We start from the raw sequence: 19,768 nt of genomic DNA on the forward strand, positions 1-19,768 counted from the left end.
AACAGTCTAAAAAGGAGAATAGCATGATAATATCGATTGATGCAGAAAAAGTACTTGAGAAAATTCAACACCTATTCAAGAAATAAAACTCCCAGAAAAATGAGAATAAAGAGGAACTTCTTCAACTCAATAAAGAGCATCTACAAAAAACCTGCAGCTAGCTTCTTACATAATGGTGAAAGACTTAATGCTGAATGCTGTCCCTCTAAGATCAAGGGGAAGGCAAGGACATATGTTCTCACCACTATTAATTCAGCATGGTGCTGGAAGTTCTAGCTCTCTCTACAGGCTTGGTCTAGCATGGGGGATTAACACAAAGAACAGAAGGAAGACAGATTTGGATGGATAAACTTGGAAAGTCTAAAAAATGTATCCCTTGCAAATGACTTGCTGCATGAAAAAATTCAAGGAGTCCAAAGAGAAAAACACCAGCACTATGACCTCAGTAACAATTTCCTGCCGTTTGTTCTTCCTTTGCTTTCTACTCCCACCCCTACCACTGCTTGTTCCAGCCATGTGAAGTTCTCTCTGAAACCCATACTCAGTAACATGCAGAGAAGGAATAAATATGTGGAGGTTCAGAGGAGACAAGTTCAGTACCTGGGGGAGGTTCAAAGTGATCTAACCAGAAAAACAGGAAAACATAAATCTTTTAGGTGGTGTTCTAAGGCAATGAAAAGACTGGTCAATTCAATCCAACCAGTGGAGAAAAAAATCAGTCAATAAAGTGAAGAATTCCAATGAGTTGTTTGGCATAATATATCTCAAACAACAACAGTGTTACACAGACACAGGTATAAGGAACCCTCCTAATCCTAATGTAAAGACCAGACCCCTTTCCAATTAACTTTGAATCCTTTCCCCCTTCTTGCTGGTGTAGAGGTTGCTACTGCCTATTGGTGGTGATAGGACAAAAAGAAATCTAATGACAAATAGTTTCTTTGGACATGAAACATCTATGTCATACACCCAAGGGATTAAAACAGGAAGTCTAAATATAAAGCTTAATCTGGCTTTGGTTTATAATGAGCAGGAAGAGTGATTTCTTAATCTGCCTTAATACAAATTTAATTAACCATGCACCTAATCCCCTCAATTGATACCTACATTTACCTGCTAATCATAAGAACTTTTAGAAGAAGGATTTAATGACCTCTTAAGGGAATCTGTTGGGCAAAATAGAATTTACTTAAAATATCTGCTATAATCATATTTGCCTCAATATTTTCTTGGCTCAAAGTTTTGCCAGGAATTTTTAATGCAAAGTCCTAACAAAACCCTTAACCTTTCTAGAAAGTAGGGAAAAGACAAAAATAAAAAATATGTGTTACTATGTTACCAATGTATTGGCAGAAATTACTTTGATGTATAAATAACAAGTTAACTTACAGGTTACCACTGATTTTGAAAAGTGAACTGAAAACTGTATAAATAGCTAATTTTCTTATTTATAATGTATCTGACTCAAAGGAGCAAAGACCCTTAATATATCTTCTGTAGCTTATATAAATGATTAAGCTATTGATGCATGTATTTTTCAAGATCTTTGAAAAAATATAATTTTGCTCAAAATATCATTTACTTTTCTTAGGTAATATGAAACAGAATTGATAATAATGGCTTCATGATGTCACCAATATCCAAGTCCCATCATCCTTGGAGAGAAGTTTTGATTATCATGGTCACAAAAACCTACTCTACCTTCAGCCTCAAGCTCATGTTGAAAGGAGATTTGTGTTTGTATGTGTGTGTGTGTGTGTGTTTTATACTCAAATATTCTATTTCTTAACTTTCTGTAGTATTAGGTAGGTGGTTCTTTATGCTGTATCTCCTCTGAAATCAGCCTCCTCTCAAAGAGCGGGAAAAACCTGTCCCCAGAGCTTTGGCCATAATTATCACTAGACCAGAGCTGCAGTGGAATCCAAAACTTAAAATGCCACTCCCCAAGGGCAAATTTACCAGAGCACAAAGTGCTCTTGTCAATGACAGGCTCAAAGGAAGAAAACTATGCACAGCACTCCCATGGCACAGCAATCTGCAGGGTGAGGGTTGTATGGCTCTGGACTTTGCTTTGTTTTGCTTTTAAGGCATTACAAAAGGATGTGTAGTATCAGGTGGAATAGCCTCCTCCCCCAGGCTGCATAAATTTGTCAGAATCACTGACTATTCCAATGACCATGGTTTTATATGTCTGACCCAATAGGAAGGAGACAAAGATCACTGAAATTCTTCAGTTCCATGCCTGATTCAAGTTCATAAATGGCCCAGAGATTATATCGCAGTGAGGATTAAAACTCTAAATTACAGGTTTCATTTCTATGAAATATGCATTTCATGTATGAATCACTTTTTTCAAACTCTTAAAGACAAATCTTCTTTCCTAAGCTTACACATCAGTATGGAGTTTATTGAAAGACATAAAAAAAAGTGACAAGCATTTTCTAGATCAAACATAACACAACACAGCACTGAATTTATAATGTCCCTCAGCAGCATCCTAGATAGTGTGGCTTACTCACTATTTTGTGTGGGAAAGAATTCAAATCAACAAGACTTATTTGAGCACCTGCTTCCCCAGCAGACATTTTTATTACACCAAGCTAATCTCTTCCACTTTCCTCCAAGCTCGCTCTGCTCAGTCCGACCACAGAATCTTCATGGGTTTTGTTTTCTCTGACCAATGACTATGGCCTTAGATTGTCCTTGCCTCTCTTCTGGGCCTGTCCCCACAGCTGTCTTTCAGTGTTCAACTCAAGCCCTATCTATATCCTCCATTCTCTGCCTATGAACACTGATAATCAACTATAGATTTTACACTTCATCATCCACTACCTTATACTGTCAGTTGTGTCATCTCCAGTTCTTATCTCTCTCCTGTGCTCTGTTATCCATAACTACCAACTACTTGCTGAAAATCTTCAGACCTATGACTCACTCTACCTCCATGCAACAAGTCCAAAACAATTTATCATCTTCAGTACCAACCACCCCCACAACACATGCACATGCATGCACACACACACACACACTTGCTCCTTCTCTTCCTATCATCTCTATTAATGCAGTTCAGCACATATCGAACATTTCCTATGTCTAAAGCACCATGTTAGGCACTATGGAGACAGAAAAGTATACAAAGATGAATAAGTCCCCCTTGACCTTCCCATCAAGATGAGTTAAGTGCCCCTCTTCTCCTCACCCCTCCCCACAGCACCTTGTAGTTAGCTCTATCATTAAACTTGTCACAGTGTATTCTAATGATGTCTTCCCCTACTAGAGTATGAGCACCATGAAGGCCAGAGCCATGTCTTGTGCTTCTCTGCTGCACCAGTGCCTAGGACAGAGACTGATACCATAACCATGAAAAAATAAATCTTTGCTGGCTGGGTAGGTGGATGACAGTGCATGCCCTTAAGGAGCTCACCATTAAGCAGGACCCCCAGACTTGGAGTTATCCTCACCTCTTCCCTTATCCACATAACTAATCATAGGCAAGTTTTCTGATTTTATTTCAACTGTATCTACTGCATCCATCCACTTCCTCCCTACTATCACCAAAGTAGTCCACGCCACTATCTGGATTGCCTGGACTCAGCAGTACCCTCTACTGGTTTCCCTACAGCCTCGTTGGTTATCTCCACCACCTCCCTGCAATCCATCCCCCACACTACCACTGGAAGGATCTTCCTAAATCATGTTATCCTGTGCTTAAAACTTGACATTGACGCCCTTCTTAATGTAGCTCCAGCTCAAGGTCCCACTTATTCTTTTCACACACTTGATTCTCAATCAAAATCACCCCACCACCCACTCCATGCTTTCCTACTTCCTTGCTTTACCTTACAAACTCCTTCTAACCCTCTTCTACCAGTCAGAAGTTTCTTCCACCCTTCAAGACCCAATTCAAGTGCTTCTCCCTCTTTAGATTATTTTTGATCAAATTGTGTCTTCACTGCTCTAACAGCATCTTACCTAGCCCTTTGTCTGTGTTACTTACTCTGTCCTATACTGTTATGGTTGGTTGTGTACAAAGCTGTCTTGACTACCACACTATATATAAGGCCCTAGGGGACAGAGTCCATGAGGTATAGATTTTTATAGACCCCTGAGTGCCTAGGATGTACTCAATACCTCCTAGGTGGGCTGGGCGTTGTGGCTCACGCCTGTAATCCTAGCACTCTGGGAGGCCGAGGCGGGCAGATTCCTCAAGGTCAGGAGTTCGAAACCAGCCTGAGCAAGAACCAGACCCTGTCTCTACTATAAATAGAAAGAAATTAATTGGCCAAGTAATATATAGAGAAAAAATCAGCCGGGCATGGTGGTGCATGCCTGTAGTCTAAGCTACTCGGGAGTCTGAGACAGAAGGATTGCTTGAGCCCAGGAGTTTGAGGTTGCAGTGAGCTAGGCTGATGCCATGGCACTCACTCTAGCCTGGGCAACAAAGCGAGACTCTGTCTCAAAAAAAAACAAAAATACCTCCTAGGTGTTCAAAGCTGAGCAGAATTTAATTACCTACCTCACAATATTCATTTATTTCACAAATATTTACTGAGTATAAACGAAATAGAAAAAATTATCTGCCCTTGTGGTGTTTACATTCTAATGGTAAGATATAGACAGGAAATAAATAAGTATATCGTAGTTTAGATGGAAAGAAATGATAAGCAAAAAAATAAAGCAGGGAAGGGGAATTAGAGGCAGTAGGGACAGGGTTCAATTTTCTCCTGGGTGACCAAGGAAGGCCCCCCACAAAGCGAACAAGTGAGTGGACCTGAAGGAGGTGAGGAAACCAGCCATGCTGATAGCTGGAGGGAGTGTTCCAGACAAGACAACTAGCAGGGCAGAGGCCTATCTGGCACAGGCAGCCAAGAGGCTAGTGTGGCTAAAGTGAAATGAATGCAGGGGAGAGGAAGACAGAGGAGGAGTACGATCAGAGAAGAGGCTAGAGGGAAAACAGGAGGCCAGATCTTAGAGGGCCTTGTAGGCTATTACGATGACCTTGGCCTTTACTCTTTTTGAGATGGGGGGCCATGACCCAAGTTGCATTTTCAGTCACTCTGCCTACTGAGTTTAGATTAAAGTTATAGGAGTGACAAGGACAGGAGTAGGGATGCCAATTAGTAAGCTACAGGAGATGTTGCTCCATATACTTCTAGTTCCAGGGCTTCCCTGACCCAAGTAACCCAAACCTATCCCTGACAGTTGGGTTAGATGCTTCTAAAGGTTACCTAAGTGCTCTCATCAGAGCTGGAGCTTGCCACATGAGTCCTAAACCGAATCCTAAACCAAAGAGAGTATAGGAGAAATTTAAAGGGAAGGGCCAGAAGACCAGGACAAACAGCCTGGGGCAGTCCATAAGGGAGTGGCCAGACTGTGCTACAAGGCAAACAATGAGGGACATTATAATAAGGGCCATGAAAGTGAGGCATGCTGTACACTTCCCATGTCTCCTCAACAATGCTTGGAGTTCCCAAAAAAGGCAACAAGAGCTGCTCCCTTTACTATAGTTTTGCACATAGAGACACAGAATCAGGGAACAATGTTAGAGTGAATCTGAAAAATCATTTAGGGATTCTGACAACCAAATTATGTCAACTGAAAGATGTAGCAAGGGGTAAAACTCATCTGTGAAAATCATCAAAATCAAGAAAATTCCAGGCAAGGCCTGTGAAAATACTTCAGGGCTCAAAAGAATATCCTCAATTTCCAGCAATTAAAAATGCTAAGAGGGCAAAGTGACAAAGGCAAAGGAATTCTAAGAGTGAGGGGATGATTATTATATTGGGACTAAAATCACAAAGTGACTCAGGCTTTTTAAAAAAATAACCAGTGTGGATAGTGACAAAAAACATAAATATAAATATTCAAGAAAAATGAAGTATAAGTTTTGAACAACAAAAAATAAAAATAAAAGGATAAAAATGCTAAGAAGCCTCCACATACATAAATCTTTTTGTAAACATATTACATTAAAGGAGAGGCCCCTCTTCATGCAACACAGAACATAGAAAACTGTGCAAACTAAATTTTATTTTAAATGCTTTAGGGAAAAGTTCCTAATAGTAGTTATTTAGGGGAGGGAACAAAGGGAAGAGGAAGTTTTATTATCTACATTATACAGTTAACCCTTGAACATCATGGGTTTGGACTGCACAGGTCCATTTATAAGCAGATTTTCTTCCACCTCTGCCATCCTGAGACAGCAAGACCAACCCCTCCTTTTCCTCTTCCTCCTCAGCCTACTCAATGTGAAGATAGCAAAGATGAAGACCTTTATGATGATCTACTTCCATTTATTGAATAGTCAATGTATTTTCTCTTCCTTCCTTATGATTTTCTTAATAACATCTTCTTTTCTCCAGCTTACTTTATTGTACAAATACAGTATATAATACACATAACATACAAAATATGTTTTAATCAACTTTATGTTATCAGTAAGGCTGCTGATCAATAGTAGGCTATTAGTAGTTAGGTTTTTAGGAGTTATATACAGATTTTCAACTGTGCAGGGGCTCAGTACCCCTAACCCCCACATTGTTAAAGGGTCAACTATGTATTTTTTTGACACTTCATTTTATTTACATTTTATTTAATTAATGAATTGCTGTTATCAATTTGAGGTATTAAAGAAGCAATGAAGGCCGGGCGCGGTGGCTCATGCCTGTAATCCTAGCTCTTGGGAGGCCGAGGCGGGCGGATTGCTCAAGGTCAGGAGTTCAAAACCAGCCTGAGCAAGAGCGAGACCCCGTCTCTACTATAAATAGAAAGAAATTAATTGGCCAACTGATATATATATATAAAAAATTAGCCGGGCATGGTGACGCATGCCTGTAGTCCCAGCTACTCGGGAGGCTGAGGCAGAAGGATCGCTCGAGCCCAGGAGTTTGAGGTTGCTGTGAGCTAGGCTGACGCCACAGCACTCACTCTAGCCTGGACAACAAAGCGAGACTCTGTCTCAAAAAAAAAAAAAAAAAAAAAAAAGAAGCAATGAAGACATCAACAAAAGAAATAATATGCTGAGGAGCTAACCACTCAAAGGAGCCCTGGTGTAAATAGTTTTGAAAAATGAAGAAGTGTAATAATGTGAATGACTGAACACTCTTTTATCTATATTGTGACATATTTTTATGTATAAAGTTTGAGGTTTTTGGGTTTTTTTGTAATATAAGCAGAGCCTACCTTCTTAAATAATAAAGGGCAAGTGAGTTACAAGAAAAAAAACTCCAAGAAGGACTACTGAAGAGCAATTAGATTTCATTCTCTGGATATTATTGCAGAAAAAGGGCAAGAGGCTAGCAGTATGCAATGAGTTAAGGGCAGGCAATCTTGTTCGGAATCAAAGAGGCCAGACAGCTTCCTGCAGCCCTATGATTGCTATCTCTCCACACATCTCTGGAGGCATGTAGTCTTACGTCTGCTTAAAGGGCTTAGGGCTAAAAAAGGAAGTTAGCTCATGGCCTCTCTTCTTATTGTATTTTGCCATGGTGAGTTTTAGAGTAGCAGGAAGGACTATGTACTATATTACATGAGCTAGAATTAGTAGACATAAAAGGGACATAGTTAAGATGGAACAGTTGTCTAAGCTTTGAATTCCTGTGCTTTTTTAGCTTTTTGCTGCCTCTATGCAATCTAAATACAACTTTGTTTCAAAATATCTAATCATAGATTTTTTTCCAGTTCTGTTCTAGTCTTATTTTTGACATACACATACAAGTATAAACAGTTTCTGTTAACCAATTAAAACTACAAGATTTTTTGCAAGAACACCAAGAAATTACAAGAGTTACATGCAAAAAGGCTTTTAAAAGCTTCACTTACCACTGGATTTAATTTCTCGGACATAATTACTCGGGAACCAGCCTGTTTTTCCATTTAATGTGCCTTCCCACCAGCCTCCTTCTTCAACTCGGGTGACGTAAATGATGTCCCCTTTACAGACTGACAGTTCATCTTCATTAGTCTGCTTAAAGTTGAATCTTGCTTTTACTATCAACTGGTGACTTCCATTTTCCGTCATCTCCTAAAGAAACAAAACCCACATCAGATTAAGCACTCATCTAAATGAAGCAGAAGTAGAAATGATATGGATTTAGGCAAATAAAGTGGGGTAACCAAGGATAAAACCCCAAGTCCAACTCATTCCTAGGTTTTTAACTTAGGAGTCCATAAATGGGTCTCAGGGGAGATTAACAAACCCTTCAAAACAATGCAAACTTTTGCATTTGTGAGAATGTATATTTTGGAGGGTGTCATAGCTTTCATTTCCCTCTCCCTCTATCAATTATCTAAATATATCTATTTAACTAAGCCAGGTAACAAAGTAGAGTGATAAACTATTCCACTTCCCCCTACTCAACACATACACATTGTCTACATAATGATATAACCAAGATGTACTAACCTACTCTCATAAAATCTGCCTCTCATCTCCCAATTACTAAGAATATCTTAATTTGTCTAAGACTGATACATATGCAAAGATCAAATTCCCCATAGCTACCTAAGTTGGGAGTTTTTAACCTGTTATGTATGAATTGGGCTTTTTGAAGGTCACAGACGCCTTTGAGAATCTGATAAGCACAATGAATCTTTTCCCAAATGAGTTTATACATGTGGGCTTCTGCATACAATTTGACAGGGTGCAAGGGATATAGAGCCATAGTGTTCATCAGACTCTCAAAAGGATCTGTGATCTCAAAAAGGTTAAGAACTCCCATTTAAGTGCTTTGGAAGTAATAGTTCATGGTGGCTTACAGGGAATAAAGGTTCCACCCAACAAGCAGAAGATGAGGTGTTTCCTCCCAAATAAAAGCTCCCAATAAGACCAAATGCAAAGACAACTGGGAGATCCCAACGTAGAAGTTCATCATACACTGATATTTAAAGTTGGATCTTGCTCAATTGGAATGCCCAGAGAAAAATTAAAATGACAACGATGAGGATAGTAATTGATATTTATTCATTGCCTACTATGTGCTAGGCACCATTTAGTTCTCCTAATAAAACAACAAATAGGGAAAATCCCAGCAAACAGCCATCAGGAAGTAGCCATAATGACTTACATTTGCATAGCATTCTCAGTTAAGTGACTAGCTCAATTCTAGTAAGAGATAGAGCTGAGGCTCCCACCCCAATTTTTTGGATTTTTTCAACTCTCCATTCCGCATGCCTTTGATTTGTTCCATCAGGCCAGCCTGAATTGGTACTCGGTTTCTAACTGGTTTTCTCAGTGACATACAAAACAAACAGAATGGCTGTCTCCCCACATATGAAGATGCAACTAAGATATTGATCTAATTTTATGGATTTTAAAACAAACAGAGGGAATTGGGGACTGTACTTACCACTGCCTTTGACTGCCTTTGCAGCCCTGGAGCTGTGCTAGAAATTGCTCCCTGTGGGTTTGTCTGAGAACTATTAGCAGCACTAAGAGAAGAGGAACGTCCACATGGTCTTTCTGATAGTTGATCTGTGAAAAGAGGAAAAACATGGTAAAGGAAGCACTCAGGGCAGAAAAACATCTACAACATAACATTATCTTTCATGGGACATTATCTAAGGCATCCTGGCTGTAACTCTGTTGTCATTATGAACATGCCAAGTGTATTTCAGCCCCCTCCCCGCCACCCTCTCCTTTCACGGTGACCAACTTCTTGTTCTTAACCTTACTGGCCATTGCTCTCCAGTAGAATGAAAAACAGCGACAGAACCACATTTTCTCTTAACCCATTTCCCTACAACTCTTCCCTCCTGAATCAGTTGCAATAGCATGCCCTGTTATCCAAGGCAGAACTATATTGGGTACCAAACAGCTGTTTGTGGCTCTTATTACTTTGAAATATTTCAAATTTCTCTCTTTGTTTTTTGCCCCATAACTCAGTGGTTCTTTTCTTACTCACATGTAACAATACATGTTGCATATATAATGTAAAATCTCCCCAATGTGTGTGGGGAGGGGTGGAGAATGAGAATGAGAGAGAATGTGTGTCTGAGAAAGATGCAATCTAGCTACAAGAACAAATTTTTTTTTAAATCAAACTCAGGAGTTTTCCCTTCCTTGAAACCTCGTGAAATTTGATCAGGCCAGGGCTGAGCTGGATGTTTTCAGTATGCTGAGAGTGTACAAAAGAGAGAAGTTGGCTTCTTGACAAATTCAAATAAGGGTTCTTTTCCTCTCCATTTATTTTTAAAAGACATAAACTGCAAAAGTCTAAAGCCCAAACATTCCCTAGGCGACAAGCTCAGTATCCAAGTAATTTCCTTGATGCTGTGGGTTTTAACTTTCAACTCCTTGTATTTTTATAAATATCTGTGGCAAGGGAAGAGACTGTAAAACTTGCTAGGAGAGTTTGGCAAAGGAACGTATAATTTGTGTGGCATAATGTTAGAATTACACGATCCTCCCTGCCTAGAACTGGATAGTTGTCATGTGTGTTAAATATAGTTGCTTGAATTAGCTGTACTTTCTGCTATATGCCTTATAATAGCTCAAAAGCATGTTTTCCCCAAAAAGCAAAAGAACAACTTTGGAGAAGTATTTTTACATGTATTGCTATTATATACAGCTCTTTTGACTAAAACTATAATTACTTGATAGCTTCCTAGATGCTCCATCCTATTTGGCACTTGATTACATTGTCTGCTCTTATTCTCTAATTGTTTCACGTGGGTAAGTTGAGTCTCCCTAAATAGATAGTAATTTTCTCAAGGGTGGGGACCATCTTTTCCACTTCCTTTGTAGCACCTGGCAGTGCTGGGTACACAGCCAGTTGTCTTTCCAACAGTTTGAGCAGCAAGACCTGTGTTTGGGCAGAAGGGCCCTGGAGTCAGTCAGGTGTGGGTTTGAATCCCAGCTCAGCCACTTATTTTCTAGTTGCACAACTGTGGGCCTGACTTTCCTTATCTGTAATAGGACCTAATAATAATACCTATCCCCCAGGGCTGTTTCAGAGATTGAATGAAAACAATCTCTTAGGACAGCCTAGACCCAGGGTAAGAGCTCAAAGCATTTTAACTGTGACTATTACTACACTGCTGTTAGTAAAATACTGTATCACAGAAGGAGTAAAATTATACTCTGTTTATCATCATTTTCTTCACACTTACGATTTATATTTAATACCTCCATAGTAATGAGTGTTAAACATTTAAATAAAAGATATTCTTTTCACTCTCTACGAACCCAAGGCTTCATTTCTGGTGCAAGGTTACCGAAGGATTCCTTTATATGGACAAGACATAACGGAAAACAATGAAAAAATATGTCACTAGTGGAGAAAGGGAAGTGATGACTGTATTTTGTAAACTTTATGAAAAAGGGAACTGGTCTTTTTATTTTCTGTCTTGTTATACTCAACTGGCTATTCAAGAGCTTTGAATGAAATATTTTCTTGGTTCTTATCATTATATTAAAGGCATTAGGAGAACATTTGCCATAAGTGTGTCTAAATCCTAAACCTTGAAAAATTAAAGCATTTGATGCTTGTTGGGCTTTATTTGGGGTCATTATGGAAATTTACACCAATCAAACAATCCTGGCCATAGTTGGCTCCTAGAGTAATCAGAAACATATGGATGCAAAAATGTCACCCAGAACTCATAAATCACAAGCCTTGCTTACCTTCTGTCGCTTTGTTGACAGCTAAAAGAGTACTCAGAACCTTGGAGAAATTGACCCCTGAATAAAGGTCATCAGGATCAAATACCTACGAGAAAGGAAAATTGAAACTGTAAGACACTATAAGTATTCAATTCAACAAACAAAACTATCAAAGGCCCACTTCCTCCAGCTCTCAGAAGAAAAAATGTAAAAGCCAAGACACAAACCTCAGTATACCTTTGGGAGAAATGAGAGCGGCAGCTGAGCCGCCTAATGACATGTGGTGGGCCATCAGTGAGTCAGAGCGAAGCAGTAATGGGAAATGAGAGCCAAGCTGAGAAGGCAGCGCCCACCAGGAAATGCACAATGCATGCTCAGACCCACACTTCTGACCTGAGCATATCGATACTCTCGGCCCAGTTACAGGAAGCTCATATACATAAGTTACAATTAATGCCCGTCACCTACAGAATGTCCTCAGTAGTCCACAAAAAAGGAGGTGGAGCCTTTTTGACACACATTCATCTTCACAGTTTATTCACTGTACTCAGTTGGGGCGCTGTCAGAAGTGCCTTTCTCTCTGCTCTGCTTCCTCCCTGCTGCTGCCCACAAGATCCCACCTGCCTGGGATCCTGACTCCAAGTTGCCCACACTTTCTGCCCAGGTCTACCTTTTGCTCCCAGCCTCAGTTCCTGGGTTCTGCTGCTTCATCTTCCCCCTCTCAGCTCATCTTCATGGATTTCAATCTTTGCCTTTCTGAGCCTTTAGGTTCTTCCTGGCATTAGGTGACTTTTCCAGATATGACCTCTGGCCTTCCTGATATACTCAACTCTCAGCAAAAACACATTAAATAAATAAAACATTTCACTTTGCCAGTCTCAACTATCATTCTGATATGCTACTGTCCCTAGGGAAAACACCAATCAGTTGTTGTTGCCTTAAATACAATTTAATTGTCAAGTTTAAGATGTAGTCAATGTATTAAAATGTATTGAGATTTCTTCTAGTCTCAAAAATACATGTTTGGGACTGGAAGTATCCTGAAGCACAGGCACAATCTCTTAATTTGCCAGCCAACAACGTAGATAATACATATCTATAGGTAACCAGATGCTCACCTTCTGGATGGAAATGCCCCTTCTAAAACCATTTTGTTTCAGGATGCCTAGAAATCTCCTGAAGAAAACATATTGCATCAGTTTTCCCCAAATGTGGTGATAGGAATAAAATGTACTTTTTCATATGTGACATGATTGGTAATGGGCCTGGGATTTTAAAGGGTCTTTCTTCCCATTAGGCAGAGCCATTTGTTCCATTTTTAATCTGCATATTTTCTGAGAGCCACATCAAGACAAATTTTTATCTTCTTTTTGTACATATTCTTGAAGACCTAAAATATGTTGCTAGAATTAAAATATATAACACCATTTTTTTCAGGTTTGGCGGAGGGTCAATAAAGATACATGCAAAGGGAGCCTATACAAGTCTGCCTGTTCTTGGATTCACAACTCTACTATTCATTTAATCAATCTGTGTTTTACATTCGAAGTTAAAATGACTGACGAGCATAACTGGATCTAAAAAATAAGAAATTAATATATTCTTAGTAAAAGTAATGCTAATATTATGAAAAGATTAAGTAATACTATGATCTAAATATATTTCTGAACACTACAATATAAAACTCAAAGTTTTCCAGGAATAAATTGACAGGAGTCCTGTTTTAGTTTATCAAAGCCTGGATGAACAACATACAATAGACTCTAGAGAGAGTGTCTAGTACCCCAGGAGATTCTGGACTTACTGAGTCCCCCTTAGAACTGATCAAGTGGGAAAGTGTTAATGACATCTATGCCAAAATGATAGCAAAGCAAGATATTCACTTTTTTTAGTCCATAATTCCAAATGGGAGTGTACATATGTATGTGCATGTGGATAAGTGTATTTAGTGGGTATGGTAGAGATGGGTGGAGTCTACAATACTAAGCAGAAGTTAAATATTAGCAGAAGAAAGCATGAGAACAAAAGCTATGATAAAAACCTCCCCCTTTTGTTTTTAGTTGTTCCTTATCCAGGGATATTGACTGCCTATACACAGCAACACCAGTATTAGTCACTTGTATTGGTACTTGAGTGAATTTGAAAACAAATAAACTGATCAGAAAATGAAATGTGTATCAGCAAGAGTCATTGCATCTGCTTGAGGGAAGTTTCCTGGACTGTACACAGTTCCCTTTGGAAAAAAAACCAATATACTCTAGTTTATCTATCAATAGACACTGTTATTCTCACTGCAAGCCTATTCTGTAGCACTAGGAACTACACAGAAAAGAGTTAGAAGAGGCCTCTGGGAATTAATAGAGAAGGAAATGCCTAAGGATTATTATTATTTCAGAGCAGTTGGAAGATCCAATATAACCACAAACACCCTTCACCACACTACACCCTCCTAAGCCCCAAATTAAATGATATTGAAAATTCCACTCCAGAATTTCTTCTGTAGGAGACATGAGATAGGTTGCTTAAGAAAATGGAAATATTATTAATATCTGGAGGGAGCACAACACTTTAAGTCATTATCAGTCATTTATATCTTAGTGGAAATGAGAATTATGAAACCAAGTCTAGGGATCATGATGTTAAGGGCTCTGGTTCCCAACTAGGAGAAAGCAAAGGAGAATCCCTCAACGTGGAGAGGGTTTGAAAAGAACAAGGAAAAGCAGATAACGGTATAAGCCACTTGCTTAGAACTAACCCCACTCATTTACACAGACAGACAGGAGATAGAATTCCCCTTTCTGTCTGCAAAGCACTGGAACCTGTTAAAAGGTAATGCAGGCTGGGTGTGGTGGCTCACGCCTGTAATCCTAACACTTTAGGAGGCCGAGGTGGGAGGATTGCTTGAGGTCAGGAGTTCGAGACAGGCCTCAGCAAGAATGAGACCCTGTCTCTACTAAAAATAGAAAGAAAATTAGGTGGCAACTAAAAATAGAAAAAATTATCCGGGCATGGTTACACATGCCTGTAATCTCAGCTACTCCAAAGGCTAAGGCAAGAGGATCACTTGAGCCCAGGAGTTTGAGGTTGCTGTGAGCTAGGCTGACGCCATGGCACTCTAGCCCGGCAACAGAATGGGACTTTGTCTCAAAAAAAAATAAATAAATAAATAATAAGAAAAGGTAATGCAAATTTGCACATTTGTGTCATATGTAATTTTTCAAAGTCATTTTCAATGAAACTTTTCAAAATCAAAGTCAAATCATGACACAGTCATGATGATACTGATATTCTAGTGCCCTATACAAGCCTCACTAGCCTGTTTAGTGTGTCTGGTATGTGCCTGAATCCTAGATTAGCTGAACTTTCTTTATACCTATTTTGGTCCAGAAATAAGCCAGTTAGTTCCAGTTGGATCTGTGAAGATCAGATGAACAGTAGGATTTCCTCCCTCCACTTATCTTACCATTGCTACCGTGACTCAGACAAGAAAAGAAGCACTATTTCTTAGACTATTACTAGATGGTTTCAAGGTACCACTCTTGCAATAGATAAGGCAAGGTTTAAGTTTAACAACAACAAAACATTTACTCTACTCTAGGTATGCAATAGGAGAGACAAGAATTAAACTTTATTACAGATTTTTTAAAAGTATTTACATATAGCCAACCTAAGGTCCATTCCTACATCAGCAGACGTAATCAGACTAGACATTTAATTTTTAAATGTTTCCCCACATTTTTCCATTATGTATATCCACAATGACAGCAAAACCTATTTTCAATCCACTAAACACCAGGTGTTAATTCCAAACTGGGGATCTGCCAGCATAAACTGCACAGAAGTTAATATTTTTGTGGCTGTACAAATAGAATCTTTTGGAGTAGTTCTCAGTTTCAACTGTAAACTGACAAAAGCAAGGAAGTACATGAGAAAAAATCCCTCCAATCCCTTGTTCCATTTTCATACTAATCTTATAGCTACCACTTACTGATTTACTGAGCTCCTGCTATGTGCCTGGCACCAGGCTTGGAGATTATGTATGCTATGATCTGAATGGTTGTGTCCTTCCCAAATTCCTGTTTAAACCTAATCACCAATGTGTTGGTATTTGGAGTTAGGGTTGTTGGGAGGTGATTATGTAATGAGGGCAAAGCTCTCATGGATGGGATCAGTGCCCTTATAAAAGAGGCTCCAGAGAGCTGCCTCATCTCTTCCACCATGTGAGGACACAGTAAGCAGGACCTCACCACACACTAAATCTGCTGGTGCCTTCATCTTGGACTTCCCAGTCTCCAGAACAATGAGAAATATTAATACATTTCTCTTGTTTATAAGCCACTCAGTTTATGGTATTTTGTTCAAGCAGCCTGAACAGACTTAAAATACAAATATATATTTTTTTGCATTTGATTCTCCCAGCATGACTGCTGTGTGATACAATTATTTTCCCCATTTCATAGATAAGTAAACTAAGACTCAGAGTAGTGAAGTCACAGAGCAAGAAAGTGATGGAACCAATAAAAATACATAAGAAAGTGCTCTGAGGGGCATTGTAGCCCTGCATGCATACTTCATGTTTCCATGAGACATAGAAAAAAAAGAAAAAGCAATCCATGAGTTTGCATACAAAAAGAAATCCCTTGCTACTGTCAACACAAGAAGTATCTGTACCATCTGCAGCAAGTTTGTTACAACCTCTAAAATGACCAATTCAACTAATAGCAGCAAAGAGAAAATCTCCCCTATGACAAGATTGTCTCCACAGGGGCATTACCTAGTTCCTGTGCTGTCCTTCCCATTTCAAGGGGCAGCCCTGACTTGGCAGGCACTTGGCCACATTTGCCAGAAGTGGGCAAGGGCTGCACTAAGTTCCTCCTATTTGTTTAACCAGTTCTACCTTGTGAGACACAGTCCATGTTTGTGAGGTGTTAGTCCGGTGGGGGTCTAGCCTGTGGTTACAGACCCAAGCTAAACCATCTGGGCCACCTGCAATGATATCCAGCCTCCTGATTTCCTTGGCATCATGCTCTAACCACCTGAGTTAACCAGTCACAGCAGCCCAGCCATATGCTGATTAAGAAAAGAAGTCATACCCTAGTTTGGTTCAGAAATGTTAGTCTTTAATATCATGTGGCATCAGTAACACCCAATCAACTTCCATGTAACGTTAATTTAGGGTTGGAGGTGATAACAATAGGCTCCATCACTCAAGAGTTTAAAAGTTTAATGAACTGAAAAGAAAGTGATTCAGTGGGACCGCAAGGACATACAGCTTACGTTTCAGGCCCATTAAAAAAAAAAAAAAGATTCCAAATATTTAGGAACATTCTAGCTCTTCATTGTTCTTATTGCTCTTATTGAACAAAATTTTAAATTAACTTAGCTCATCTTGAATCACATTTTCTAATTCTCACAGCTGAGCACACTGACTCTGTTAACCCCTGAACTTTGGAGGAAATGTCATTACATAGTGCAATGGAGCAAGTAAATCTGAGCTGCTTAGTCATATTTCACTGGGTGGCACCGCTCCTGGCTCTGTGAACGTGATCAAGAATGCTTGCACATAGCTCCTACTAAAAGCAGTCACAAAGTCAGCAACAAATAATGCTCTTAGCTCAGAAATTGGAGTCATTACCCACTGGCATTCCACTTACTAGAATACGGCATTTGTACCAGTGGATGGCATTTGTACCCTGCCAGGTTTTAAATAATAACTGTTCCTATGTGATATGGAGCAAACTTAAGAAAGCAAACCCTGCTGTCTACTCCACTCTTATTTCCTCCCTTTTTCTCCATTTCAGCAATTTAGGGAACAAGATCTAACTTGTGCCTGTAGCTGTAAAAACATACAGTGTATTGAAAAAAGCAGTGATCTGAGGGTCAGAAGATCTTGACTCCAATCCCAGCTTTGTCACTGCTGAGCAGTTGTGAGGACCTTAGGAAAAGCAATACCACTTTTATGAGGCTCTGCTTCCCATCTGGAAAGTGAGAGGTATCTTTGACCAAAGGAGCTCAGTGAGAGGCCTGCTGGTCCATCATCTGAATAGAGGCTTTCAAAGGCAGCATCTTGGCTGGGTCCCCAAGGTCCAGAATCTGGTCTTCAATTTTTGAGGCTCTTGAAAATGGACTCACACCAGCCAAGCTCACAAAAGGCCAGTGCATAAACCAAAATGCCAATTTCTTAATTATTACTAAAAAAAAAAATGAACCACTAAAAGGACTAAATGCTCCTGTTTTATGACCAGAACACTCCCTTCCAATAGAGTATGGTAAGCAAAATTATAATTATAAATGTGGTGGGTAGTACAGAATCAGAGCAAAAGGAGTCTGGGATATTGTAGCCTAACATAATTATTACCTGTTTACTGGCTGATTTTTTAAAATATCATTTTGAAATGACCTATTTATAAATTCTCGTTCTATCTTGCTGCCACTGCATAATGGCGTTTGGACTATGATCATGCACAGCTTTAACTATCTATGTTTTTGTCTCTGTGGATTTCCATAGAGTCACTTTACATAACTAATATGGACTCCTAGATTACTTGAACCTCACAGAATTCAGAGCCAAGAAGTTCAGCTCCATAGAGCTCCTATGATAGGAGCCAATATCTGAGCTTAACCTCTCATTGTTCACCTTCATTTCAAAGTCACCAAATCTACTTTCTGATGGCCACCTAAGCATCACCATATCACACCTTATGACTTCCATGCTTTCTTGTCAGCACTCTTTAGGGGAAAACCCACTTTCTTCATGACAGAGATTTATCTTTATTTTTTGAGTACTAAGTGTTCAGGAAAGAGGGGAATGAATGAGAAATGGCATAGGCATCTTGGTGGGGACAGTCACAGGGTTAAAAAGAGAGAGAGCAAAAGAGAACAACCAGTTTTGAATAATCTCACCAAAAAGAGAACCGGCATAAACGAAAGGGAAAGATGAAATCTATTGTCAGTAGCACTTGCCAAGTCAAGGACAGGAAGCAGAAGGCCTAAACCCAGCTTCCCCACAGCCAGTCAGCCATTGTGGCTTGCCCCCACCCCTCCTCCTATGCTCCTGTGACCAGAGCCTTTGCCTTTGCAGTCACACTGGCTGCCAGTTTTGAGGGGTGGGGGTGAACGAGTGATGCCTCAGCTGCTAGAGTAACTGAGTGCCAGAACTCGGGGTGTCCTCCCCAATTCCCCCACCCCTTCCTTTCAGAGAAGGAGACTGACTTCCTAGTGTTCCAAATTGGAATATGGAACACATTTTACAAAAGACATAGCGTCACACCTGCCACTTAGTCTCTGTGAGTGCTATAGTTCAGCCACATTATTAAACAGGCTGTTGTGGGCCAGCCAGAAAACATAATCACCGTGTGGAATCTTGTTTCTATGGGAAAATTTTTTCTGTATTACCAACAATAACTTACAAATGAACGTTTGGAAAATAATCCGTTCTGATATTGAACAGTGCCCAGACGTGTGTTCCCAAATCAATATCCAACATCCTTTATGCTTTTTCCTTGTCCTTTGATATAAAGGATAAACAAATACCCTGGATACTCACAGTATTATTTATTTTAGAACTCCCTGTAATGAAAAAATCAAGGTAAACGTATGAAGATGATGAGGATATCCTCAGAAATTTCAGTAGTAAACAGCTCCTCTCTGCCTGTTTAACAGTCCAGGCAGTTAGGGAGGAGCCTCGCCTATGAAGAGAGGGCTTCTGCAGCCCCTGGTTTCCTAGAAACCTACTAGGATTTAGGGTTGGATCCCTAGAGCCCAGTAGAATATACAGGAGAGACTGGTGGTACATGAGCCCCACGCAAAGACTAGGGAGAAACGAAGGCCGTGAAAAAATAAAAAAAAAGAATCACTACAGGTGGCTTTCAGCAGCAGCTTCTCTGGTAGTTTCACCTATCACCCTCCATAAAGTCCTCCACTGACCTACCTTCAAGTTTATTTCTTCTGAACAGCTACAGCCTTACAGCCTGTAGAGATGCAGCACACTTAAGCTCAGTGGCCTATCAATGCAATATTTTTTATTCATTCTGTGGGTGTCGAGATTAGTTCCAGATTTCCAATTAGAAGGTAAGCTCTTTGAAGTACAAATTCCTCCACATCCCTGGCCCCAATGTTCAACATATACAAGATACTCGATAAATAACCATTCATTGGTTGATCGAC

General features: G+C 39.7%; 1 protein-coding gene across 4 annotated transcripts in view; it reads right to left on the reverse strand.

The window, feature by feature from the left end:
- ARHGEF6 (Rac/Cdc42 guanine nucleotide exchange factor 6) overlaps positions 1 to 19,768 on the reverse strand; it is a 116,880-nt gene that overhangs the window by 77,000 nt on the left and 20,112 nt on the right. For all 4 annotated transcript variants that reach the window (XM_075999396.1, XM_012756353.3, XM_012756355.3 and 1 more), the window contains 3 exons: positions 11,624 to 11,708; positions 9,348 to 9,472; positions 7,822 to 8,023 (listed from right to left, as the gene is read on the reverse strand). In XM_075999396.1, the coding sequence (XP_075855511.1) occupies positions 7,822 to 8,023; positions 9,348 to 9,472; positions 11,624 to 11,708 (412 nt within the window). The remainder of the gene's footprint in view (positions 1 to 7,821; positions 8,024 to 9,347; positions 9,473 to 11,623; positions 11,709 to 19,768) is intronic.

The sequence above is a fragment of the Microcebus murinus genome, chromosome X, assembly GCF_040939455.1.
Source record: "Microcebus murinus isolate Inina chromosome X, M.murinus_Inina_mat1.0, whole genome shotgun sequence".
Classification (NCBI taxonomy): Eukaryota; Metazoa; Chordata; class Mammalia; order Primates; family Cheirogaleidae; genus Microcebus; species Microcebus murinus.